Source organism: Accipiter gentilis, chromosome 24, assembly GCF_929443795.1.
Source record: "Accipiter gentilis chromosome 24, bAccGen1.1, whole genome shotgun sequence".
In the NCBI taxonomy this organism is placed as follows: domain Eukaryota; kingdom Metazoa; phylum Chordata; class Aves; order Accipitriformes; family Accipitridae; genus Astur; species Astur gentilis.
Window position 1 is genome coordinate 8,246,549 of NC_064903.1, and position 27,643 is coordinate 8,274,191.

The window sequence follows — 27,643 nt, forward strand, 5'->3', positions numbered from 1 at the left end:
ACTCTAGCCTCGAAAACATTTGTGTAGTCCTAAGTGTAGTCCCAGAACTGCCTTGAGAAAGAAGTTCTAAAATACACAAAATCTTTTCAGTGTAAATGTAAGTGCTTGAGAATAGTTTTGAGGAACCAGGCAGCATCAGTGGAAGAGCTCCATGTTGTCCCATGAACCCACAGAAACAGAGCTTGCTTGGACCACCGCTACAGATGTGGGAAAGGTAATCTTCATGTGTAGTCAGCTGTTGGCCTTTCTTTTGTAATTGCTAAGCAACAATTAGCACTTGTATAACTCTACCATTTGCACAGCGTCATGTTTGTTTAATCAATCCTCACAACAGCCCTGTGAGGTAGGCAAGTGAGCTGCAAGAGGATACTACTTAACCTCACTTTACACTAAAGCATCAGACCTAATAGATGAAACACTTGTTCTCAGTCCCATTTCCTGGATGGGGAAATTCAGCAAAATTTTTTAAAATGACTGGAGGCCAGAAGGGGAGTCCAGGATTTTGATGAACTGTAGCCTCCTGCTCAGTAAGGTCTCTGTTTTCACTCATTCCAACATGAGTCCAAGGAAAAATTTAACATTTCACATTTAGTTTTCACTTAAATTCTGAATCTACTCAAGGCATGAAATGTCTGAAAATGTACAAGTAATGTGTTAACCTACTGGTCTGGTAAGATGTGCCAGTAATCATGCTAAAAGTATTCAGCAACCTCATATTTACAGCTATGAGCTACTTACTGATACGTGTATACATACATAGAGAACTACACACCATTTACTGGACATTGATAGCCTAGTTTCACAGGATACAGTTTTCATATACAAAGGTTAAACTTTTTTAATTATTAAAACATTGCCACCCTGAACATAAACCAAACATTTTTATTTTTTTTTTAGTTTGAAACAAGGTACTCTTTATACAAACCTAGTTCTGAATCAAAAGTCTATACTGAAAATAGTCCCCATCTTGTTCCTGCTAAGTCCATCTAAAATGCGAGATTTCACTGGCATTTGCACTTCAACATGAAGCATGGCCTCAGAGTTAATAACTATGTACCGATTCTTATGTTTCAAGTACTGCATGTAAGAGTTCCTCCTGAGAAGCGAGTTAAGAATTGCTTAGAAAACTGAAGTTATTCCTACAAAGAGTTTTGAACCCTTGGACTAGCATCTGGTGAGTTTGAGGATTTCAAAGCTTCAGATTCATGTTAGCCTGAATTACAAAGATGAGATAGTTCCTGCTTCTATTTCTGTCATGTCAGAAATGATACAAGCCAATTAACTACCTGATTTCATGTTGTAATGAAGAAAACCAATTTTTAGCAGGGTTATTTCCTTTCAAGTCCGTTGCTGAAGATGGAGGAACTACAGCTCTGTGTGCGTGTGTGTGTGTTTCTTCTTTCTTTTTTTAAATGTGTGTCTCTAACAGGAGCTACTTACTGGAGAAGGCATTCACTTTCCCCTCCATGGCTGTAGTCTGTGGGAGAGCTCCTAACAAAGTTCTTTGTTAGTGTTTGTAAGACTGGAGATGAGGTTTAATTGAGGGATTTGTGCTGAATGTTCTTTCGCTTTGAGTCTTAGTGCTGCAATGCTTGAAGTTTTCCTTTCAACTGCTGCTGGATCAGTGAAGGCAGTAAGAGCAGGGTCTGATGGGGGTCCAGGAGCTTTCATTAGTACTGAAGCTGTTGTCATGAGAGGATTTAAAGCATTGAGAAACCTGTATTTGAAAGAAGTCAATATTATCCAAATTAAGAATTGTTTTGGAGAACAAGTACTTACCGAGTTGCAGCTTCTCCCACCCAAAGTATTAGAAAAAAATGTGCCAAAATTTCCAGTTTCTTCCAAAGGTACATTGTTTTCCAGAATGTATTTTAGCTTTACTTTGCAGTATAGTGTCTTGCCCTTAAAAAAACCCAAAAAACTCCACCCCAAACAAAAACCCAAACATTTTTAACTAAAATAAGTGAGATGATCAGACATGGCATGCAGATGCCTAGAACAGCAACTCCTAATGCTAAATCTTTTCTAAACAAACCTTGGATGCTGTAGATCAGCCTGTTCTGTGAAAGCAATAAACCACCTCATAAAAAGACTAATTTATATGACTGCTTATGCAGCCGATTTGTTCAGACAAGTTTATTCCATGTGAAAAGCAGCATTTGTCTGTCTGTTAATGTGGAACTATGATACAGGCTCTAATTTCAGCAGAAGGAGAGTGCTACCTTCCTTCTTTTTTAAAATATATATATATCTCTCTACACAGCTATTATATGTATACACACACACACACTACGCACATGCTTTTTTTCCTATCTTATAGGCTGCACGAGAGCAGCAGCAGCATTCTGCTGATAAATTTCATGTTACCAGGCAAGAAAGCCCAGACAGCAGGTTCAGCTGAAATGAATTGCCAGAGTTCTAGGTGTCTGACTACAGACAAAGAAAAGGAGGCTAGCTGTGGGCTTGTTCTATGTGGTGAGAGCACATCACCTGCCAAGGGAAAAGGACTGGCTCTTAGTAGGACATGTAAGAATCAGGAAGATTTCTCTCAATCCGTCTCTCTCTAGAGCTGTGTCACTCTTTCATATATAGCCAGGCTCCTGGTCTCCTGAGAAGAAATGTCTAATACCTTTATTCTGTCAAATCATCTACAACCCACATCTGTCTGCAGTCACATCTTTATGGTGTATAATCTGTGTCAGTCTGTGAGATAAGGATGGAGCTGGAGCCACCTAGATTACAGCAGTCTATGTGAAGACTAAAGTTCAATGAGACCTAAATTTCAGTAAGTATGCACAATTGTTCTTCGAAGAGCAATTATATGTTAAGTTTTTACTAGCACGACTTAAAACTAAACCTTGCTGTTCCTAATCAAGTGATCCTACACAGGAACTAACCCCATTTTAGTAAGTTTATTTATCTACGGGAGCACGTTTATTGAGAACATGTGAGTATCAAACTAATAAAAATGCAGCATTTTTTAACAGTTTTGAGATTTAGAAAAAAATTTAATTCTATACCTTCCAAAATGTGGATTTAAAATAGGGTTTCTGAAGAGAGAAGTCCAGGTAAGGCTGCTGAGGCCAAATGGCCCTAAGGTTGAAGGACTAAAGGCTGGAGACATGGATGGCACAGCCAAGGTTGAAAGAGGCATTGACCTCCACGTGTGATCTAGGAGGGGAGAATGACTCAGTGGAACATCCAAAAATAGACCAAGTGGGTGCGTTAAGGAGATTCCTGGAACAGTCCCCAGAATTTCATTTTTTTCACGTTTCCTCCACTTTGCCCTTCTGTTTTGGAACCAGACCTTCAATAAGAAATTATAAAGGCATTAGCTGAACTTACTCTGTAGTTTGTCTTATCAGCTACTACTGCATGCAGTGATACAGGCGGCAAAATATTTACTGTTAAACCAAAAACCACTTTAGTATTAAAGATCCATTCATAAGTGCCTTAGTGGGTTTATTAAGAAATAAATCAGTTATAAATACTGTAAACTTGACTACTCTCTAGCTCTGACTGAATAGTCCCATATGTTTTAAAACCACTGTAATATATAAACCTATCACCTGAGAACTCATGATCAGTTAGTAAAAGTGATCATTCTTCCTTTCATAAGCTATTTATTGAAAATTAAACTTCAACAAAGCCATTCAAGAGGTGGCTATTTCTGTACAGATACGTCAAGAAGCAACTTAATCATGACTGTAAGAGTAACTAGGCCAAATGTATGGTGTGTGCTTTTTATCTTGATAGCTGGAGCATACATTGTTATACAGAGGATTCAAAAGTAAAATGAGAAGCTTTTGTTATCTACCATGAATGCAAACAGCATATAGTTACATGAAAGTGATTAACTGAATTGCAGTGAAAGCCAATACTAAACTAGAAAAATCTAGTAAGCAGTATTAGAACAGGGTATCAAGCTATTCCTAAAAGGGCTTTAGCTAGTACTGGTTTTGTGTAGTAAGCTGTTGAGTATATTGTCTCTTCAAGCCTGACTAGTCATTATTTTAGCCCATTAAACATATTTTAAAGACTTTAGTCAATTGAATCTACAGATCAGGAAACTGACTCTTCACACTGTTACTCTTTGGCATTCACTGAGCAGAACCTTTCAGACCCAGGATGGTAGTAGAGAGTAGAGTGAAAAGCATCAGCTCTAAAACAAGGGAGAAAGGACCTAAACCAAGGATATTTAAAAATGGATGCTGCTGAGGTTGAACACTTAACATCCGAATGTACTCAGCTGCTCAGGTCTTCTAGCCCCCTCTGCAGTGGAGGCCATTGAAGGTGGATTCTGAACTGGATCTGGATTTGGAAGAAAGGCATTAGCTGTGGCCCATAATCTCATTCAGCAGTCTTGTATATGACTGCTGTTGAAATTCAGTGAGCTGCTTGCAAGCACTATATATAGAACTTGCAAGTTCTATGTACGATACTTGAATGCACTAATCAGGATTCAAAATTTAGTAGACAGTGGTAACACAAGGAACAAAAGTCGTTGGAGAGACCAACTTTTATCTTGTATGGAATTACGACTTCCTGAAATATACTTCTGATTTAGGACAAAGGTAAACTTCAAATATGAAGTTCTTTTACCATACAGTGTAGATAACTTCTTAATAAGAACCTAGAAAAGCCACTAAAACAAACTAAGATAATAAAATTAAATTGCAAAAATTCAAGCCTTGAAAAAACTACAACAGATGCTAAAAATAGTTATTCTTTTGGTATTAGTATTTCTGAAATAGTAAAATTCTATAGAAAGCTGTATTATGACAAAGTCTTTGGATGCAGAAGATGCATTTTTTACAATTTTTTTAAAATGCTTTTTGTACCTGCAATTACATTTCCATCAAAAAAATGTTTTCAGAGAGTTTTAAATTTCTACTGTGCAACATCTAAAAAGCAGGTTTTGCAGGTTCCCAGCTTCACTGCTTGCTTTAATCTCAGACATGCCATATAACCATTTCCAGGGATGTGACTTACCTTCAGGTACCTAAGTAATATTAAGTGTGTTTGAAAGGAAAGTCCTCCACGCACTAGGGTGCTGATACGCGAACCAGAAGGCTGTAGCTTGCCACAACCTTGCTGTCCTTAGTTTGATGTTGTTCCTATATACGTCAGTAACAATTTACTCTTTCAAAGCACTTGCTATGGTGTTCTTGGGAGCCAGCTGAATAATTACTACTCTACTCCTTTCATTGCATATATTATCTTTACACTGGGAAGTTGCTGTCCTCCTGGAGGAGGGATTCATACTCCTCGGGTTACGTACGTAACACAGAATTGTCTCACTGTAGAGGCAGTCAGCAGAGGGAGGTGCCCTTAGAAGTCAGAACATCAAAATTTTGAAGTTGGTACTTCAAATTCTTGAGTGCTCTGACTCATTCTTTGGCCATTTCCCCAGCAACCACAGGCTTTAAATGATCAGACGTCTCACAAAGGAATATCTGAACCAGTGAAACACCAGATGGCTATGCCTGCACAACAGTGAAGACTAGACACTTGGTCTGTGTTAGTCCAAGACAGGGGTCTGGTAAGAAAAATGAACTCAATTAATGGGATCAGATGACTTTAAATTGCTGTTAACCAGTAATCCCAAATATTTGTAAGTGGAGCTTAGCTGAGATCTCACAGGAGAAGACCACCAACTCAAAGGTGTTAGTGTTTTCTATGAAAATAAAATCCGATTAAAAAGGCAGTGAACTGTCTTACACTGCAGATATGCAGATAAAGCCTTTCCTGAAAAGGATAAAACAAATGCTGCAAAGGTATTAATTTTCCTACTAAATCTTAGCATTGTTATTCAATCTGTTGTTCATAAAGAAGGCTAACACAAAATGAGATGTCTGCTTTTCTGCTTTCTCTGTCCTAAAGCAAATCCACTTGATCACTCAGACATGCACTTTGACTGCAAAATAACTTTTTTACTGTTACAGGTGATTTTGGGTTTACAACCAAACTTACTCAGTCGTCTCTCGGCTTTTGTATTTATCAAACTGGAAGGAACTACCAGCATAGATATCTAATAATTATCTTCAGAAAAAAGCTGGCTTTCAGTTCCCTACTGGTACAAACTCATCAATGCAAGTGATAAAAGGAGCAAAGGCATGCCTCATACCTTACACTGACATGACAAACAGCTTTCAAAATTTAGTGCGCACATTATAGTCATGAACATTCAGATTAGTCATCTTGAACCTTTTGTTAAGCAGTTTTCCTTTGCTTCCAATAAAAGGCTTAACTTGCCTTTACTCTATTTTCAGACACATTTGAAGTGCCAAACCAAACATAACAGAAACTGCTATGCCAGTCTTAAGATTTTTATGGTATGACTGTATCAGTGGTAAAATACTTTGGAAAAAATGCATTACTTAATACTCAATGATGAGTTTTAAACCATCAAGTTTGAATTGTATGCTAAATACTACCCAGATTTTTTTTTTGTAATTACTAGCACCACGCATATCTGCCAAAACGAGATTTCGGTCTTTTAAAAAAGTTGAGCATGTAAAATCTGATGGCTTTCTTGCTGTAATTTTCTTTAAAAATGTATCCTATTTAATTGATGTAATGGCTAACTGATAAAAAGACACATAGGTGTGACTAACTATCACGCTTCTGCTGTAGCTGAATACAGGATCATAATCAGAAAATATCACAAGGATGCTTAGATCAGTTATATTTGTAAGCTGATGTTTTAACACTGATGCCATTTACAGTACTGAAATACCCAAGTAATGTTTTACTCCTCACATTAAGAAAATAAAATATTCCATTAACTTTTTCTTATTTTCATCCCACCCTAACAATATGAATTATGAGAATCAGAACGGCAACAACAGACACAAATGCTATTGAAGAGCATCCCAACACGGCTTCAGATTACGACAAGGTTTTGCAGACTTTCACACTACCCCTTTCCTAAGGTAAGGAAGAATACAAAGATTCTTGCTGCCATCTCCTTTCCTCTATACAAGCAAGTAATGAGGGTTGGGTGAGGGGAACTCTTTGAAGTGATGCAATTTTTTTTGCTTATTTGTTCATTTTCATGTAAGACTCAAAATGCAAGACTGAGGAACAGTGTAGTGGCTGGTACCCGTTTCAGCTGGTTGACGGAGGGTTCTCCCCAGAGAAGCAGACATCAATTTGAAAATACACTGAAGTGAAGAAATGGTCTGATTGCATTTGGCAAGGTTAGTTTCCTGGGTTTACGTATGAGTAAATAAAAAGATACCACTTTTCATGTCAGCTGGTTTAGCCAGGTACTATGGGAGAGGTATGGAAGTCTTCATTTCACACAGGACACCATACAGAGCAGCTACGAGCATGGGCATGTGAGGCAAGTATTTCAGAGTCAAGATAGCTTGTTAAGTACAGTACATCACCATCTACATAATAGGTGTTCCTTTACATCCTCTTCCCTCTGGGGTAAGTTGTCCTGCATCTACCACAAGACAAGGACACATACACAGGCAGAGGCGCTGTGCACTGGAAGTTCACCCTAAGCAAACTGTGCTGTGTGCTCATGCCCAGGAGACTTGTGTTAAGATCTGACAAGGAGTAAGAAGATGCAAGGAACAGCTCTCTGCTGTTCCTTCCATCCACTATGGATACATCAACTCTGCTATTTTGCTTGTTAATTCCTTCTTGACTCCATCAAACCTAAACATTTCCATTTCTTTTAGATGAGTCACTAGGAGAAGAGTTCCTCTTTGCCACCTACCATTGTGCCATTCCTTCACAGGTCAAATGGACTACAGAGCAAACACCCCACGAAATGAATGTGAAAGTTAACAGCTTTTCGCCCATATCCTTTCCACTGGTAGATGCCACGTGTAACTGCCAGATATTGGGTATTTCAGTGACCGGAGGTTTTAGTGATTGTTGGTGGTGGGGAGAGGGGAGGGCATGTAATTTCCTCCAAGTCCACAAAAGAGAGATGAAAAGTGCACCTAGATGTTCTCAGAGGAGTCGATTATGAAGTACCATTAATACTTCTAAGGCCTTTTTCTGAAGGTGGTGCATATTAAAATAAAAAGCTAAAAAACTTACAGCTTTACAGACGTTAGCTAGTGTGAACAATCGCAGATCCAGTGACTGAAGTAACGACAACATATACCAACAACGATCTGGCATCAACAGCAGCAAAGCTATGCAGCAGTAAGTAGGGCTGTCACACTGAGCAGCTGCACCAGTTCTCAGTCTCACAAGTATGCACATACCCAGAGCTGTGCTGGAACAGTAGTTCAGTCATATCTGATATACAGCACAAGCCAAATTTAGTCCAATTGTCATTTTGAGCTTAAAAATACTTTGAAAGCCATCACACCTTTTGAAACAACACTTTTTTTTTTTTTAAAGCTAGCGTTTCTGTATAAAAAGGATTTCTAGCTTATACAAGAGATGGATCTAAAGAAACTGCTTCTGAAGAGGTATTGTTAAATATGAGTGCTTAGAGTCAGGAAAAGCTACTAGGGTCATTTGTAGTTTAAGAAAACGGCAGGCTACAAGATGATTAGTGTCTGTTTCTGTATGCTGAAGTTCTACGGGCGTTGCTATTATTACAGCCCAGCTAGGCCATAAAATTCTCCCAGACAGTGCCTGACTGTCCTATGAATGCCAAAGTAATCTTTTATTTGTTTTAACCAGTCATTTAGAAGTGTGACTGCTTTATTGAGCTAAGTTAGAGCAAGAAAAGGGTGTAAGCTCCTCTGAAGCCTGGGTAAATAACTTGGGATGCCCCGCAGAACCCCTCATTTGCTGTAAACCAACCGGTTATTATTTTTTTTTAATACTGTTTTTATAATCTCAAAACTCAGGAGACAGTACCTGCCTTTAGACCCATGAAGACGGCAGCAAACGTGAGGGTGAAGTGCAATCCGGGAATGTTTCTAAGACGCTGTTTGTTTTCCCGTCGCTGCGGTAACTTGCCAATTTCTCCGTCCTTTGAGAACTAACTGAAACGGACGGCACACGCCCCCCCCCCCCCCGCTATTAACTTCTCGCCCAGCTGAGGAAGGGGGTGGGGGGTGGGGGAGGATAAAACGTTATTTCTAACAGTTACTGTCAGCCCTCGTGGGCTGGTTGACGGCCCCCGGGGAGTGGGTGTCCCTTGTCACTGCTCCTACGGTGGGGGCAGCCCCGCGCCGCGCCCCGGCACTCACCTGTACGCGGGCCTCCGTCAGGTCCAGCCGCACGGCCAGCTCCTCTCTGCGGGGGCAGCACACCGTTAGCCGCCGCGCCGCCTCAGCGGGCTCCCCCCGGCCCTCCGCCCTCTCCTCCCGCCCCGCTCCGCTCCCGCCGGCGGCCGCTACCTGGTGAACACGTCGGGGTAGTGGGACTTGCGGAAGGCGCGCTCCAGCTCCTCCAGCTGGAAGGTGCTGAACGTGGTGCGGTACCGCCGCTGTTTTCTCTTCGCCGGACCCGGCGCCTCACCGGGGGGAGGACGCTCCCCCCTCCCCGGCGCCAACGGTTCCTCCGCGGGGGCGCGCGCTCGGCCGGGCCGCGGCGGCGGCGGTGCCGCGCGCTCCTCGCCTGAGGGGAGAGAAGCGGGGAGTTACCGGGGCGGGGGGGGGGGGGGGGGGGGAAGGCGAGCGGGGAAGCGCCTCCGCCTCCACCGGCCCTCACCGTACCGTGCCGCCCCGCGGCGGTACCCCGGCCCAGGATGCTGTCGATGAAGTAGGAGGTGAGGAGGTGCAGCGCCGGCGGGGCGGCGGGGGTCGCGCTCTGCATAGCGGCGGGGCTGGCGGCGGGTAGGGCCCCGGCGCCGCGCCGGGTTTTATTGGCGCGGGCAGCGCCCGGTTCCGCGCCCCGGCATTAGCATTTCATTAACGCGCTGGCGTCAAGGCCGGGGGTGGGACGCGCCGGGACCCGCTCGCCGCGGCAGGGGCCGGGCCCGCGGCGGTCTGCCCCCCCCCCCACCCCCCCGCCCCGCCGCGGCCGGAGGCGGGGGGGGGGGGGAGAGAGAGCCGCCCGGTCGGGTGTTGCCCCGGGGCCGGGCGCTGCTCTTGGGCCGAAGCCGCCCGCTGCCGGCAGGCGGGCTGGCCGGCCGGTGAGAACTTTTTAAAGCCCGCTTGGAGGGCGCGGGTTTGGAGCGGCTGCGCTGAAGTTGGGCCGGTGCCCGCCGGGATGCCGGTGAGCTTCGCCCGGCTTGTCGGGGAGCTGCCGCCGCGGCCGTCGGGTCGGGGTTCGCGTTTATTCCCGGCCCCCCCCCCCCCCGCGCTGCTGCTGGGAGAAGGGAGCAAGGCGTGACAGCACCTGCCTGAGCTCAAGGAATGCGAGGGGGAGCTCGCTGCCTTACACAGAAGGAGAAGGGTCGCTAGGGTTTGGCTCTCTGTTGCTTCTAGCTGAACTTGGTGAATTTAAGCTCTTTAAGACTGACCTTGCAAAGTGCTGCGTGCCGACAAGTGCTGGGAAAACGCACAAAACCGTGCAAGATCGAGCCTTTTTTTCTGGAGGTCTTTAATTCCGCTCCTGCTAGAATTCTGTTGTCGCTGCTGTTACAGCAATGATTCCTCAACGGGAGGTCTGGAAACTATTTCCTACGCAGAGAGACTTCCAGCAGTTCTGTGATCTTGCTATGGTGTACTGCTAGAGACTGACATAAATTAGATGACAAAATGACTTCATTCTGAGGTCTAGATTTTGGGAGATGAGAATGAAATACCAGTTTCGAGAAAGTCTTACAGAGTGCAGCAGCAAAGGGCTTAGAAACATAAAGTCCAAAAACCAGTGGCTGAAAGCTGAAGCCAGACAAATTTAGATTAGAAATGAGGCAGAGATTTAAAAATCTGCGTGTGTATGACTAGTCTTTGAAACAACATAGCTGGTGAAGTTCCAGGTTCTCTGTCTGTCTTTGCATCAAGGCTGGATGGTTTACATTTTAACTGAAGACACAAAGGCTGTCAGTGTGGAGTTGCTTCCTGAATCTGTGACCTGTCTTATACCAGATGTCTGGCTGAATAATCTTTTGGTTCCTTTTGGCATTGCAGTCCACAAACAAATGATTTTTTTCTTTTGTCCTCCTCTCCTCTTACCTCACTGGGGCTGAGTGCTTTAGTGCTTCTATCTTTGGTTACTGACAGACCTCCTTCTTGCTGTGTCCTTGCTCTGCCGCAAGGCTCTTTCTTCATCGAGCCAGCCCTCAACTTTATTCCTTTCAATGCAAAAATTGCGTTTGGCCTGAAGCAATACCTTCGTGAACCCATTCCTGCGGCACCTTCCATGAGAAGCTGTGGGAAAGCACTTACCGATGCTAACTCTTGAAAAAGTAGGCTGCCTTTATGAGAGATGACTATATTTAAGGGTAACGTTTACAGAAAGTGTTTTGTTACATAGAGTTTTCTTGACCTTTCCCAGATTCTTGTCCTGTTCAGATCCTGACCCGCAGCTTCAAACCTCAGACTGCCCTTTCTCTCTTTGGCTTTGTAAGGTCCTACTTACGTTTGTAGAAGCACATCACCAGAGGAGCACTCGGGTCGCAGAGCCATATAGTAGTGGTAAGTGCTGAGGGGAGACCAGGAAGGCAGACAGAGGTCATGTAACTGACCTCCTGCATCCCCAAACATGACACTAGTTTTCGGCTGGGGCCATTTTAGAGGAATAGGGTTTGGAAGTCATCGTCCCTTTTCAAGATGTGTGTGGAAAACGCAAGGTCCGTCTGTAGCCTTTTGGAGGAGCAGGGGACTGGGCATGTGCACCCCTTAAATTCAGACTGGAGAGAGAAAAGTCTTCTCCATCTGCCACAAGTTTACCTGGCGTACTGAAGGAAAACAGCATACCCTGTGTTACAGACAAAGGCTTCCTGCTGCATAAATTCCCTGGGTGGTGTGGGCCTTTGGCTGAGAGAACCCAACACTGCTTCACACGGAAGAGCTCATGTTAAATACATGAGTTTTTTCCATACGGATCCAACAAAATTAAATACTTAATTTCTCCGTGTTCACATAGAGTCAGTTGTGTGTTTCCTATGGTTTTAAGTGACTGTACCATAAATTTGCTTTTACTAACAGGTAACCAGGATGTGTGTGCTATAAGTAGTGGAAGCATTGTACATGTATTGCCTTTGCCTTTTGGGAGTGAGTGTAAGGCTTTCTTGTCCACAGAATGGCTGAAAAGTCTTCTATCTGAATTGTATCCCTAGTGCTTTTGCTAGGTGCAAAAGTTTTTGAATTTGGATCCCAGGACATTTCTTCAGTTGTTGCGTTTGCTTCTGAGCTGTTTATTGCTAAACCATTCTGAATCATTGGTAAAGGTAGGTGTGTTTTGTGCTTCAAAAGTGTTAGCTTTTACAGTAAGAAATGACCATTTGGATAAACTTAGCATTTTTAAATGATATATTTTTCAGAGTATGCACAGTCACCTGCAATAATGGAGGGATGCAATTCAGCCATAATGGATAGCGGAAAAAATTTCCTAGTGTATCACAGGAGCATTGGGGTGTAGTCTGGGAGCAGTACAGCACAGAGGTCATAGGCCAGTCCTGCACAAGTCTAGGTTAAGTCACTAAAATTTACTAGCTATGCTTAGTGCTGTCTTTTAAAGAATGACATGGGGTATGTGTGTGTGTGGTTGTCTATGCTATGGTCCTTGACCAAAATGAGCCTTTGGTCTTCGGTCCCCTGCCTGGTCTCCTGTATGTGCCTCCAAGAATTCTCTAGACACTTTTTTTCTAACAAGCTCCCTGATTGTTCAACATCTTAGGGCACCGCCATTGGTTTCTCTGCTTGCCGTTGTATTTTTAGCAGCTTTTGACTTCACGTACCAAAGACCTTACCTGTGTTCAAAGGCTTAGGGACTAATTTGTGGTGGAAAGAACAGTGGTTCTATGCATACTATCGGCCAAATGTCTGTAATACAGTTTCTTTCAATTCCAGGAAACAGGATTTGAGCGATCTAATTTCCTCTGGCCACAAGAAGCTTTGTCAGAACCTTATTGAGGAATCTATTGGTTGTGGAATACCCTGTGGTGTGCTTCCATCCCAGGTTATAATTGCACACGTGTCTTTGCCCAAAGAGGAGCCTCTGAATCTTGGAGAGCAGGCCCAGGAACTCCAATGAGATCTCCCAGAGCCAAAAGTGACTAAGCTTTGTTACTTTTGTGTTCCAAACAAACCAAATCAAAGAACAGCCCGAACAGCAAATAAAGCACTGCTATCTCCTTGCTAGTTGTTTGGCAACTGCCATCTCACACAGGCTGATTTTTGCAAAAAGTATTTTCCTGCATCACCCTCAGCAGAGCTGTCTATTAGGAAGCTGTTTTTCTTTCTACAGTTGTGTCTTACTGGTGTTTCCTCTTTTGAAACTAAGGTAAAAATACATTTTTTTAATCAAAAAATGGTTGGATGAAAAGGTCAGTCCTGTTTTGTGTTTTTGCACATCACGCCAAGATGCTTCATTCTATTAGTTGGCAGTTTTCTAGGACTCTTCCTGTTTTATGATTAAGTGAATAATATTACACCTGGAAATTCTCAAGGATTAATATATTATAACCATATTTCTAGGATACAGTGTAGTCTTCCTTTCATCTTGTATTGGGTTTGCATGGCAAGGTTTTGGTAGTGGGGGGCTATAGGGGTGGCTTCTGTGAGAAATGCCAGAAGCTTCCCCTATGTCCAATAGAGCTGATGCCAGCCGGCTCTAAGTTGAACTCACTGCTGGCCATGGCCGAGCCCATCAGCGATGGTGGTAGCACCTCTGGGATAACATATTTAAGAAGGTGGAACACCACCACACCACACCCCCCCCCCCCCCCAGCATCAGAACAGCAGTGGAGAGAGGAGTGAGAAGATGTGAGAGAAACAACCCTGCAGACCCCCAGGTCAGTGCAGAAGAGAGGTTCCCCTGCAGCCCATGGGGAAGCCCATGGTGAGGCAGGCTGGCCCCCTGCAGCCCAGGGAGGTCCATGGTGGAGCAGATCTCCGCCTGCAGCCAGGGGAGGACCCCACACCAGAGCAGGTGGATGCCCAAAGGGGGCTGAGACCCTGTGGAGACTTTGCGCTGGAGCAGGCTCCTGGCAGGACCTGTGGACCTGTGAAGAAAGCAGCTCATGTTGGAGCAGGTTTTCTGGCAGGACTTGTGACCCTGTGGGGGACCCATGCTGGAGCAGTGTGCTCCTGAAGGACTGCATCCCATGGAAGGGACCCACACTGGAGCAGTTCATGAAGAACTGCAGCCTGTGGGAAGGACCCATGTTGGAGAAGTTAATGGAGGACTGTCTCCTGTGGGAGGGACCCCACGCTGGAGCAGGGGAAGAGTGAGGAGTTCTGCCCCTGAGGAGGAAGGAGCGGCAGAGACAACGTGTGATGAACTGACCCCAATACCCATTCCCCGTTTCCCTGCACCACTGAGAGGGGAGGAGGTAGAGAAATCAGGAGTGGAGTTGAGCCCGGGAAGAAGGGAGATGTGGGGGGAAGGTGCTTTAAGATTCAGTTTTATTTTCTCATTATCCTACTGTGATTTGATTAGTAATAAATTAAATTAGCTTCCCCAAGTCGAGTCAGTTTTGCCTGTGACAGTAATTGGCGAGTGATCTCTCCCTGTCCTTATCTCGACCCACAAACTTTTTGTTGTGTTTTCTCTCCCCTGTCCAGCTAAGGAGGGGAGTGATAGAGCGGTTTTGGTGGGCACCTGGTGTCTAGCCAGGGTCAACCCACCACAGTCCTTTTTTAGCACCCAGTGTGGCACCCAGGCAATGAGACTTATTTCTGAAATAACCTCATAAATTCCTGGGCAAAGAAACATGGCATTGAGTGGGTGTATCCCATCCCCTACCACCCACAAGCCTCTGGAAAGATTGAGAGATATAATGGATTTTTAAAGACTATGTTGAGAGCGTTGGGCAATGGGGCATGGAAGCATTGGGATATAAATTTAGCAGAAGCCACTTGGCTGGTTAACACCAGAGGATCTTCTAACTATCCTGGTGCTGCCCAGACAAACCCCCTACATACTGTGGGAGGAGATAAGGTCCCCATAGTGCACATAGGGAAGTGGCTGGGGAAGGTGGTGTGGATTGCTGCTCCCTTGGGAAAAGGCAAACTCATTTGTGGGATTGTCTTCGCTCAAAGACCTGGGTGTACTTGGTGGGTAATGTGGAAGGATGGGGAGACCTGATGTGTGCCTCAAGGAGTTTTAACCTTGGGGAGAAAAATAATGTGATGTGAGTTCTATGTTTTAGGAAATGATGTAGCAGGAACAACCTGAACTGATGAAGAGTGAGTTTCTCAAGGAACTGGATGAGTGCAACAATGACCCAAACCAAGCCGGTGTTGGTGCCCAACAATCGAATATGCCGATTCCATTGTCCTGAGCACCCACCTTGACAGATGGGGCTCAAGTTGTAGCCTGTTCTTGGAGGAGTGGAGGAAGCCCGTGGAATGGGAGAATAATATGTATCTGTTAAAGGACAGGGGATAGTAGTTAATGAGAATGTATAAATCTGTATGTTGGGTATAAAGATGCTTTAAGTATGTAGTATAAGTTGTAAGGTAAGTAGGTGTTGCTAAGATGAGATTTCAGTAATCAGAGTTAAATACAATGAGATGGTTAGAAGCTATATAGGTATGTATTAAATTATGTGGAATGTGAGCATGATGCAAATGGTGTGGAATAAGGGGTGAAGACTGTATTGGGTCTGGCTGAAATGGAGTTAATTTTCCCCATAGCAGCTGTCATAGTGCTGTGCTTTGTATTGGTAGCTGGAAAGGTGTTGATAACACACCAGTGTTTTGGCTACTGCTGAGCAGTGCTCCGCAGCATCAAAGCTGTCTCTCCAACATTCCCCCCTCAGCAGTAGGCTGGAAGTGGGCAAGGTCTTGGGAGGGTACACAGCCAGGACAGCTGACCCCAACTGACCAAAGGGATATTCCACACAGTATGATGTCTGCTCAGCAATGAAAGCTTAGAGGAAGGAGGAGGAGGAGGGGAGGGCATTTATTATTATGACATTTGTCTTCCAGAGCAACTGCTATGTGCAGTGAAGCCCTGCTTTCCGGGAAGTGGCTGGACATCGTCTGCTGATGGGAAGTAGAGAATAAATCCTTTGTTTTCCTTTGCTTCCATGCATGGCTTTTGCTCTATTAAACTGCCTTTATCTTGACCCATGAGTTTTTTCCATCTTACTTTTTCCCCTCCCTGTCCTGCTGAAGAGGAGAGTGGTAGAGCGGCTTGGTGGGCACCTGGTGTCCATCCAAGGTCAGCCCACCACACGTGCGTTTTTTGGATGTTCTCAGGCAAGTCACACTTACACTGCTGACTGACTTTTGACTTTGTATTTTGGAGTTGTATTGTGCCTTGTCATGAGCTGAACAACCTGTGTTGTAGTTGCTGCCTAATGCCATTGAAAAAATGCCCTAAAAGAGTGTGATCTAAATGACATTTTCATCGTATCATGTTTAATCAACCTTGTTGCTACTGCTTTCTTGGTTTTCTTTGGCTCCCATACAAAGTAAAATGTGACAGATGAATCATAAAGCTCACCTTGTTCACAAAGTGTTTGAAAGATGAAAGGAAGCATATGTATATGTTTGTGGATGACAACAGAGTTGCAACTGCATGAGGGGGACCGCTGTTTGCTGAGCTTGAGATGTTTCTTGGTTTGTTTTAAGGGCAAATTGATTATGTGTATCAGCATTCTTTATAGTGCTTTAAATACATACATATATTTTAATGAAGTTTAATATTTAGGCTTAGAAAACAAAGCCTGTCTATATTTATATTGAAACAAAGTTCTGAGATAAAATACGTGATGAGGTTAACAGGAAAAATTTCTTGAAGAGAGTCCAAGGAGTTAGTTTGACAGCTCAGCATGGATCTTTATTGGCTTGAAGAAAGAAGATGACTGCTTACTAGAGATTTAAGTGCAGAACATGGATAAAGCAGAAGTGATTCTGATGAGAGCTCTGAGTCAACTTTGGTTGATATTCTAGGAACCAGATCCTGGAAAGGTGCTGAACATCTTTAATGCCCATGTAGCTGTCCAGATTGTTTCATATACTTATTAATACAATTGGTATCTCATTTTATTTCTGTTTTATGCAGCTGCCTGAAGATCTAGGTGAACTTGAAGATCAGCACTTCTCTTTCTTTTTATGGTTTTAGATCTAGGTTATGTGTGGCAATCCTGTAAATACTGGGGAACTGCAAGACTGAATGTTGTGGGACAGAGCCTTAGTTGGCATAGCTAGGTTCTCTCAAGCCAATTGATACTTATTATACCAGCTGCACTTGAGTGCAGTAACTCTTTTGTAATGGAATCACAGTATGCTGGTTTCCCATTTCAGTTAATAACTTCTGAAAATAATGTAAGTGCTTTTTGCTGATTAGGCATACCTGACTGGTTGGAAAAAAATGTGTGTACAATACATGGCAAGTCAGCTTCCCTTTCTGTGCTGCATTATTCAAAAGCACAATAAAATATTAGTTGGAAAACAAATGAGATAAGAATTGGGGTGTTGCTGATTAACTGGAGAAGCCATCATGTTGAGATGGCAGACACTGCTGTCATTGTGCTCATTCAGACCAACCAGCCTGGAGCAGATGCCCTTCTGTTGTGTCCCCATCCAAATCTGTTTTCAGTCTTAATTTCAGATCTGTTCTTTTCTCCCTTTGTAGGCCTTTTATTTTATGCAGGCAAATAAAGTGAGAGCCTCAGTCTTCCCTTTGTGCATTTGGTTCTTGAAGGATATTGTTCATGAAGGGCTGGCATGTAAGAGGTTCCTGTGAAAATTATATGATAAAGTATTGTGAGAGAGACCTTGAACAACCTAAACATACTGCACTAAGTGTTCTTTTAGCAGCTGCTGTAATGCACTATTTCTCAAACCCTCTAGGTGAAAAGTGAAGAGCTCTTTGCTGCATGGGTACCTCTGGCAGTGCTGTTATGATATTGTAATATTTACTGGGTCTGCGAAAGCCACCCCTTTTGGGCTCACAATTACATGAGGCTCTCATCTCTTCTAGAAGGTAAAGAATGTATGTTTTAACTTCTAAAATTTTCTAGACTTTTCATTTATGGAGAAAAACTTAAAAACCTGGTAGACCCTAGGGGCCCGCAAGTCCAAGGATAAATAAAAACAACTCAGTATTAATTTTTTTTTCTTACCATTCTTAAGACAAAGTCCCAGATAATAGATTAATAAGCTAGTTCGTATCTCTGTTTAAGGGTTCCTTTTTGACTCTTTCTGCGGGATGTCAGTCCTCTGTCATTGTTGCACGTTCCTAGAGTGAAAATTATTCTCTTTTTTCCGAACTACTTTGTGCAGGGGCTAACTGGACAGAATATTGGACTTGGAAGACCACATTCCTGGTTCCTCATCTGGCCCACCAGGACAAATCATTATATCTCTGCCTCATTTATTCATGTGTAAAATTGGAATAGTCTTACTGTCTTTGCTAAGTATTGGACTTTGCTAATAAATTATCTCTGGGAAAGCTGCGTGTGGTTAAAACACTTCATAGTTGATGTTTACCCATTTATGATTGTAAAATGGGTTGTACCCACGCAATATACACTTAGCGTTTTACCTTTTAACCCCTAAATATAAACTTGGGTTTGCTTCAAAATGAGCATGGAAAAATCTTTCTGATTTTTTTTTTTTTTCCTCTATGTGAGTTAATTATCATGGCAACTTTAGAAATGAGTCTTTACCAGATATGTTCTTCAGTATTGTCTGAGGTCCTCCAGGGTACCTTTATGCAGACATGGAGATATCCAGTTCTTCCCAAACACTGCAGGTACTATGACTAGTTGCAACTCATTTCAGTGTTTACAGACAGGGACCGAAGTCACTAAACTTTGAAGAGTGTGAACTGTCTAGTAATGTGCAAGGGAGGCTCTGCTACAATCTCTGTGTTATCTCTGTCTCACTGTTCCACAGCTGGAGTAAGTGATTGCTGCTTCATCCTATTTCTTTGTAACACCTTTTGCTACTGCCATCATTTTACATAGGGAGCTGAGGTATGGAGAGATGGAATGATGTAGGAAAGGTGGTGGGATGGTCTGTGTATATAAAGTGATTGCCCATGTTCATCCTTATTGACTGAAATATCAGACTATCCCTTTAATGCACCCACTTTAATACACTAAAAATTTTATAGTAGGCATAACTGTAGGAATCCATAGCATCTGCATCTGTTCTCCTGACAAAATTGTAAGTGAAGCAGCCTATCAATAGGTCTAAGTCTGTAGTAGTACATTTCTTTTAGTGTGCTTGTGTGCTCATGGCTATTCCTTAACAGCTGAGAAGTTTACTGCAAAACAGATGTAGCTGTAGTGACATTCCTGCACTGTTTTGTGGATTGCTTCTCTAACTCATTCTTGTCTTTTTAAGGATCAGAGAGCCCCGCATTTGATAACAGGGTGACTTGGGAACTCTTTCTGCTGGATTAAGGAGTCTGAGTGGGCATGGGGGGTTATTGCACACCTTTCTGACTGCAGCAGTTCTGCTTCTAACGGTGCAAGTGCAAGGGGAATCAGGCTTGGTCTGTGTTCAACTGAAAATGTGCCATTTTGAACTGTAGCACACTTGGTAATAGCAAGAACCTGGAGTCTGCTACTGATGGTGTTTGTCACAGTTGCTGTCAATATCAAGGGAAGTAACTGTGGTCTACAGCCAAGCTGACCTTCCGGGAATCCACAGGGATATTAGAAACAAAAGGGCACCTGTTTGTTGTTTTAAATTGTGAAGAGTCTGGCTTGGTTCCACAGATTGAAAGCATGGAAGGGATATTGGCATTTATTAGTCACTTGGCTTCTTTATTTTATGAACCAGTTCTGAACAGCAAAGGCTGTATAAAATTAATCTGTAATTAGCTTTGTGGAATTGGAATGGAGTTGAATTATCAAAAGGAAACAACTAAGTGGCTAAGACCTGAACTGAGCAAACTCCTCATCTGCATGTTGGAAACTAATTGTGGATGATGGCACAAATGCAGCCTTGATCCGAGCAGAGAGTTGGATAGCTACAGCCGAGTAACCTTATCTGAGACGAAGGTAAGTGTGAGGCAGAGGACTCGGTTTTATTCTCTTCTCCTCCTCCTAGAAAATCTGCATCTGAATTTAGTCCATCTTTATCCAGCAATGTGTAAGGATATTTTACTTGCTATGTTTGATACCAGTGGTAACAATGGCATAGTTAGAACTGCTATAGATTGGAAGTCAATGGCCTTGGCCTTAAGCACCTGCTTGATTGCTGTGCTGAAATGGGATATCAGCTGTTGCTTTTAACAGTGGTGTCATAATATTTCAGCAGCAACCTGTAACTGCCTGCATTTAAGATTAATTCCTAATCATTATAACTACTCAGTTTCATAACAGTAGAATCTAAAAAGAGTTTGGTGTTTGGGGGGAGGTTGGTAAGGGTAGGGGGAGAGAGAGAGAAGGAAGGAATGACCAGGGATATCCTCCTATACAAAGAGTTTGTTTCCTCTCTGTGGTCGTGTATGCTGCAGAAGAAGAGGTTTAGGGGGATTTTTTTTTAGGGAGCTACTTTCTGATAGTGTTTTAATGAGAAATCACAGTACACTGCTGTTAAAAGCAGTACATGCAGCTAGAAGGGTGTAGTTTTCCTCATCTGCCCCCTCCCCCCCATCCGATATGGTTGGAAATGCCTATCAATTTCTTGCAAACAACCTATTCACACTGCTGTGATGAAGCTGCAGGTTTCTTTCCATCAGGATTGTCTTGATTTTATCAGCCTGTAGCATCACTCTGTGTGAGCTGTTCCTTAGGTGAGCTCTGCAGCATCTGCTGGCTTTGGAGAGCTCTGCACAGTGTGAATGTGAAGCAACACCTTTCTCAAAGCAAAAAACCTGGCCCTTTTAATTGTCTGAGGACCTGCGAGCTCTACGAAAGCATTGTAAATTCCTAGCCTGAACTCGGTCATAGGTAATGACAACATCGAGCTGCTTATCTCTACCTCTCTCTGGAATGGAGAATTTAAGGAAGGTGAACTCTTTGCTCCCTCTTGTGGTACATGTAGAACTGTGAAAAAAGTTTGGGTAAAAACTGCCTGTAACACAGAGAAGCTGAGCGTCAACGTTTTCCTTGGCATCCTATGCCAGAATTAAATGAGAGTTTTGACATTACCTCAGATGGCATGAAAGTAAAAGGTTTTCTGAGATCAGAACACAGCCCTGAAGCAAACAGCTTTTTAAAGCAAGGCTAAATGCTATACTGTATTGTAGCTTTCAAACAGGCAGGGAACACAGAATGGTGAAATACAGTTATGTATGTACTCTGTTGATCAATTTTTACATATGCACATCAACGAACAGCTTAGGGATATTTGCCTAATACTGGTTAAAGTTTTTGTACCATCTCCTGCAGATCTTCATGCCACTTGGTGTATTTTTTCCTTTATATGGTCTTGAGTCTTCTGTAGGTTTGTAATCCAGTAGTAGAAAATGTGCTCATTTTGTGCCCTGTCAGCTTTCTTGACCTTAGAGTGTACAAAACATTTGGATAGAAGTTCAAAGATCCTTATCCCATAGGTGGAAATTATGTGCATTATTACTCTAGAAATGAGAAAAGGAATAGCAATAGAGAACAAGACCCCAGATTACTGCAGGTTACTGTACGCTGTGTAAAGTTGCTGCGTTTTCTCGGGCTTTGTGATACCATTTTTTGATGTGTTTTTTTTTTTGTTTTTTTTTTTTTTTTTTTCTGGAAACGTTTATGCACTTATAGAAGAATTTACTTTTTTTTTTTTTTTTTTTTTTTTGGTCTTTATAGTGAAGTAATATGTGGTGTCATCAGTGGAGCCAGGAGCCTGGTTTGAAGGGGACTTCATTGGCAGTGCATAGTAAGCTTCATGTCTTCGTCATGGGCTGCAGCCTTATTGCATGCATGCATACATGTGGGAGTGTCCAGAGCCTCCAAGACCCCCAGATACTCTGCAGTAATGAACTGATACAAAGCCTAATCTTGAAGATACTGAGAGGCAAGTGAGGAATGTCAGACAGGTGAGCAGTTACGTAGCGGTTACAGCTGATGACTTGTATTATGCAGTTATAACAAAGGAGAGACAGGTCTAGCTCATTTATACAGAACCTAACACAACAGAATTACTGCCTTTTTGGCCCAATAATAGTTTAAGTGTTAAGCAACGATAGTATCCGTGCCTAATTTTTTCATGTAATTAAAAAAACCTTGCAGCCTTGTTTGGTAGGGGAAGACCGTCTTTGAACTGCCTTAATGTCAGCTGCCTCCTTTGCACTGGTCAAATGTATGGTCCGCAGTGTGAAAACATGTTTCCCCAACAGGCGGCTGTTCTGTTTGAAGTGTTTTGGCCAGATGGACCTGCTTGGCAGCAGTGGACAATTTTCCTTGAGCCTTCTGAGTTCCAAACTTCCTATGGTGTGTTTGGAGGGAGGCATCTTGTTTTGCCTGATGTTAGAACAGGGAAGGCACCTTTGCCACTGCCTAAACAGTAGTATCCCAGGCTAATAACATCCTGCAAGTTATATCATGACTTGGCCTCTCTGTTGGCTGTAATTATATCCATTCAATGTCTGCAACCTCCACTATCACCAACAGTCTTGTGGACAATATGAACCGTTGGTGTTGGCTAGATGTATTGCGATTTTGAGAAGGTGGTGAAATATTCTAACATTAATGAAATGCTCTGATTTTTATGTGGTTCTCTTGGCAGTTCCAATCAAAATTGCTTTGCATTTCCCTTTGCTGTGGTTTAAATAATTTGAGTTTGCTGCAGAATAAGCATGTAGATATCTGTAGTTTTACTGCTGGCATAGAAACAAAAAAATCCAAGGAAATCAATAGTTGCTTTATCTGGATTAGAAGCTGGGCTTTAGGCCTAACGTGCTGTAAGCAATGCAAGCACTAAATGAGCCACCAGGACTTTTATTTTCAGGGAGTACAAGCTGTTGTAAATGTAGAACATCCTGAACTGAAATATCTTCATGTTATGTGTCAGTCAAACATGTTATCCAGGGTGCACTTAAGCTGGTAGGTGTCTCCTCTCATTTTTCCAAGGTGTTGCTTTCATGTTGCTGGGGATCTGCAGAGAAACAGAGATAAATATTTCAGTGATGTAAAGTTTTGCTTAATGATGGGACAGGTCTCAAAACATACATAAGATCTACTGGAGTATTGATTGCTCAAGTAGTCCCCTTAAGCCCTTTCATTGCTTGAGCAATAGAAGATGGATGCTTACGCTGGGAAGTGAACTACATGCAGAAGTGGTGGATGAAAGACCTCACAGGGAATTGGAACAACAAAACACAATGAAAAATGTTCTACTTAATTAAAAAAAAACCAAACAAACCAATGAACCAGATTAAAGTTAAATAGTTTTCTGTGAAAAACCTATCTCATGGATGCTGGAGGTATGAGCTGCCGTTTGCCATTGTGGTGCAGTTGTTCCAGTGACGCTCAGTGTTGGAATGTGCTAACTGGAAGTTGAAGCCTATGGGACAAATCTGTTTATTTCTCTTCATCCTTAAATGGACTCAATCCTACTAGCTCCAGGCATTTATACCTCAGGAGAAAGGTGCCAAATGGTTACAAGAGTGTCTGGGAAAAACCTGAGATTACAATAAATAACTGATAGCATGAGTTCCTTTTTGTATGCTTTCTGGCTTGGAGCTGTTCTGGATACACATATGTGCACTGCTCTCAGTAACTGCAAAGGATATGTCTCTTTTTCCTCTTTAAAATGAAAACCTGAGATTCTGAAGGGATCATGTGAATCTAGTAATTGGGTCTTTAAAACAAACCCATGAAATAGTGCAGCACTTCTGGTGAGTTATGGGAGAGTTGACAATGCTTTAAAAAATGACTGTCTTGACTCTTGAGGCCCATTTCCTTGTCAACCTTTAGATGTACTGCTCTCCTTCCTAGTATGGACAATAGCATGATTTTTGTCCCCAAAGTAGCATTGTAAAAGGGGAGGGTACTGTAATTAGAGAAATGAAGCAGAGATTTATTTTTATATTAACCAGCAGCATAAATATCTTTTATCCTGTTAGGCTGTTTCACAGTCCTCATTAATGGACTAAACTTGCTAGTTTGTCTCTTTATCATGTTGATAGACCTGTTAAATGAAACCCTGAGAGATCAGACAATTTAGTTCTGTGGCCAGTGGCAGCTTTTCACAGCAGTGATTTCTAGCTGGGTTGTACGTGCCAAATGTCCAGGCAGCTTGTGCTTATCAGCATCCATTATACTTTTTGTTGACTTGAACCATTAATAACCTGTCAGATTAGGTAATTAGGCTGTCTCTAGTAGCCAGGGGAAATTGTTTTTCCTTAACTGATGGTATGGGTTGTGCAGTTGTGCAGATAAGCACTTGGCCAAATGGCAGTTCAGGCGATTTTTAACTGGCCTTGCTGATGAATGCAGAAGTAGTGCTGAGACATGAGGGGCAGATAACAACAGAGAGACAGGCACTAAGAAAAATAACGTGCCCCTTTCAGAACTCTCTCCAAGTAAGCCACTGGTTATGGTTCTGATTCTGCAAATCTGCTGTGTGTAGGAGCAACCATGTTAATTTCAATGCTGTGATTGTTTTATAAAGACTGCTCCATTCTTCTGAATTAAAACTCATCCCAGACCCGAGGGAATTAAAGGGATTCTCTCTAGGAGGTGTCATTTTACCTCTGTGAGTAAAGCTGACTACTGCTAGTACCCACTGCTGCTCTGAGATTCTCTTTGTGCAGTGACCTTCTCTCTTTGGCACTGATGGAGTCTGTTGTGCCCAGGAAATGCTTCAGCAGTTAGTAGATGCAGGAAAGGTCTGTTTATCCATTGAAGCTGGGGTCCCAGTTCTTAGGTGAATGATATTTACCTATTCCTAGGAGCAATCAATCTTCAGTGTGGAAGGGCTGAGTGTTGTGGCAGCATCCATCAAGCAGATGTGTCACTTCAGTTATGTGAAGACTTTCTGTTGAAATAGACAAGAAAATGAATTTTCCTGAAAAGCTGTTTGGGTTCCCTATGATTAAGGGCTTAAGTTCTCAAAGCTTACTTTCTTCATTTGAGCCAACTGATAAGATGGGTGCAAGAGTTGTAGAGGCTACTTTATTCTACAAGATTAGTAAGGTGAATGAATTCCTGCACAGAGAGAATCCAACTAGACCCCTCCATCAAAAACATACCCACTCCTCTGAAATGGAAGAATGTTTGGGAGGGAAGCAAGCTAGCACACAAATAGTGATTCCCCAAACCTGATTGTACTGATGCTGAGAGATTCCCACAAAGGGCTGTGAGGTGGTAGCAGCAACATGTGCTCAGCTGCCCAGTCCTATTGACTCACAGTGACACTGAGCAGCTTAGTTGTACTTGGGTGCAGGGGAGGTCCAGGAGGTGGAAGGACAGAGTGGCAGAGGGCTGGAACAATCTTTGCACACATAAATGTTATAGGCCAGGGGTAGGGCTGGTCCTTGCCTTGCAGATGTAGTGAACGGACCCTAAGGGGAGCCAGGCGTTTCCTGCTCAGGTGGTGGCACGTGCCTCTGTGCCCAGGGAATTACCTGTTTTTGCACTTTTCTGCAGTCTCTGATGGGATGACAAAGATCTCATTTTTTAAATGTCACTGAAGAAATTTTGCTGAACCTCTGGCTGATAAAAATAGAAGATGTGTTTAAACTTTCTCCTTTTGATTTACTGTCTGAACTTCTTTGGTTGTGGGCTCCAACGCAGCATTCGGCATTTACTGTGGGTTCAAGGATTGGAGACAGTTGATCCCCAGACAACGATCCATTAGAAGCCAGCTTTATCCATCACTGTGAGGTAGGTTAAGCCACTGCTTGGTTTATGGAAATGGTTGGATTGAGCCTATTGAACTTTTAACTTCAAAGGAAGGGGATTTCCATTTTGTTTTAAGTTCAGCAATTGGAGTTAGACTCTAGCAGTTCTTATCTTTTATTTTAGGGATGCAGTTGAATTTTCAGTGTGGCTTTTCTTTAACATAGTTACAGGTTTTGAGCTAACCCAACTCTAATGCAGCCTGTGTTCCAGCTTCCTTTGCCTTCCCTCCTGCCTCCTTGTCATGATTAGGCATGTACGTTGTGGGTAGTGCCAGCACCTCTCGATCTTCAGCTGAACAAGCACAACCACACTGTTGTAAAGATCCTTTGTCCCCTGGGTCTGACAATGCATTAGCACTGTTCCATGGGGTGAGCGGGACAGCCTTTGCCTTCAGATGAGAGCTCCATGTGGACTTAAGCAGGGTTTCTCCCTTCCCCAGGCTCCACAGCCTCTCTCCCTCTTGCTTGGGCAGCTGTCCACAATCGCCTGAAGCCTTTCATTCCTCTTGGCCCTTGTCCTGCTCTGCCCAGTCTTGTTATACTGTGATTCTCCAGGGCTTCCTAATAGTTGTCCTCGTCTGGACAACTGGATCAGGTTTGTCTGGGGCAGGATTCATGTTTCAGGGAAGCCCTAGGAAGTTTACTAGAGACACAACATCTCTCTGATATGTTAGTAACACTACCTGCAGGTGTTTGAGACCAACACAGAGATAGTTTCTGAGATAGTGAAAGTGCATAGAAAAGGGAGTTGAACTTGGAGAATGCTACTGCATTTAATGAAAGTGTTGAATATGAGGATGCTTTTGTTCATCAGTAAAGGCAGAGATCAGCTGAATTCAGCTGACTGGATTTAACAGCCTGAATGCAACAAACCAGGTGCAGGGTAAACCTTGAGGTACAAAAAGTCAAGGACTGGCTTGGAAACTCTTACTTCCAAGGCAATAGCCACAGATCAGCTACTTCTAGTTGTCAAACAGCCATAAAAGTGCAGAGCCCTCTCCAATTCTCCTGTAATGGGAGAAAGGGAAGGAAAGGAAGAAATATTGTTGAATATTGTTGGCCTGAATAGGTGCTTGATGAGTCGGGTCATTTGTTGGCTTGGCAGAGAATGGGTTGCAATAAATGAGAGCCCACTTTTTTAATACCATGGGGCAACTGGAGTTCTTATTGTTTTAACTTCCAGGCTGGGCAACTTTAAGGAGGCACTGTGGAGTGAGAGGGTCAGAGTCATACTGGCTGGAGGGTGGGAGCTGGAGGGACGGAGTGGGATTCTCTGTGCTTGCAGGCGATTGCTTTCTGTAGCTCGCTAACACCACGCCAGCACTGGAGACCTGTGAGATCTTTGCTTAGTACCAGGGCTTCGATGGATAACGAAACCTCACTGTGGATTTCCCCGTGAATTAACCGGTGACAGCAGGCAGGCGACGGAGACCTCAGAAAGCCCAAGCTCCCCACCGTCGCTGTTGAGGAGGCACGTTGCCAGCTGCGGGAAGCGCAGCCTTCGGCTCTCCCGGCTCGGCTCGGTTTGGCAATCCCGGCTCGGCTCGGCTCGGCTCGGCTCTCCCTGCCCTGGCCGCGGGGTGTCGCCCGCCGCCGCCGCTCGGTGCCAGAGGGAGGCGGGAGAGACCCCCGTGTGCCCACCTCCTCTTAATTGTGGAGCTCGCCTGGCTGCAGAGCTTTTGGTGCTCCGCGGGTAGGTTTGTATTTTGGCTGCGTTAAAAAAAAAAAATAATTAAAAAATCATCATCGGTGCTACTGCCCACCTGCTTTTTTTTTTGTGATTGCGGGAGCTTTAGTCGTCTCTGGAGAGTCTGTTACTGTTTTCTGCAGCATCCCAGGAAAGCAGCTGAAATTAGTTTGTTTC

The 27,643-nt window shown here is 43.3% G+C and overlaps 2 protein-coding genes across 2 annotated transcripts in view; one reads left to right on the top strand and one right to left on the bottom strand.

Annotated features, from left to right (window-relative positions):
- Positions 1 to 317: 317 nt before the first annotated feature.
- ESX1 (ESX homeobox 1) lies at positions 318 to 9,741 on the bottom strand. The gene is made up of 5 exons (XM_049828153.1): positions 9,642 to 9,741; positions 9,324 to 9,543; positions 9,174 to 9,219; positions 3,021 to 3,307; positions 318 to 1,717 (listed from the first exon to the last, which is right to left on the bottom strand). Exons 1-5 carry the CDS (start codon positions 9,739 to 9,741, stop codon positions 1,492 to 1,494), a joined length of 879 nt encoding a protein of 292 aa, XP_049684110.1. The 3' UTR covers positions 318 to 1,491.
- Positions 9,618 to 27,643, top strand: part of IL1RAPL2 (interleukin 1 receptor accessory protein like 2) — a 487,221-nt gene continuing 469,195 nt past the window's right edge. Inside the window, exon 1 of the mRNA XM_049827421.1 lies at positions 9,618 to 9,694. The gene's annotated coding sequence lies outside the window, so the exon portion shown is untranslated. The remainder of the gene's footprint in view (positions 9,695 to 27,643) is intronic.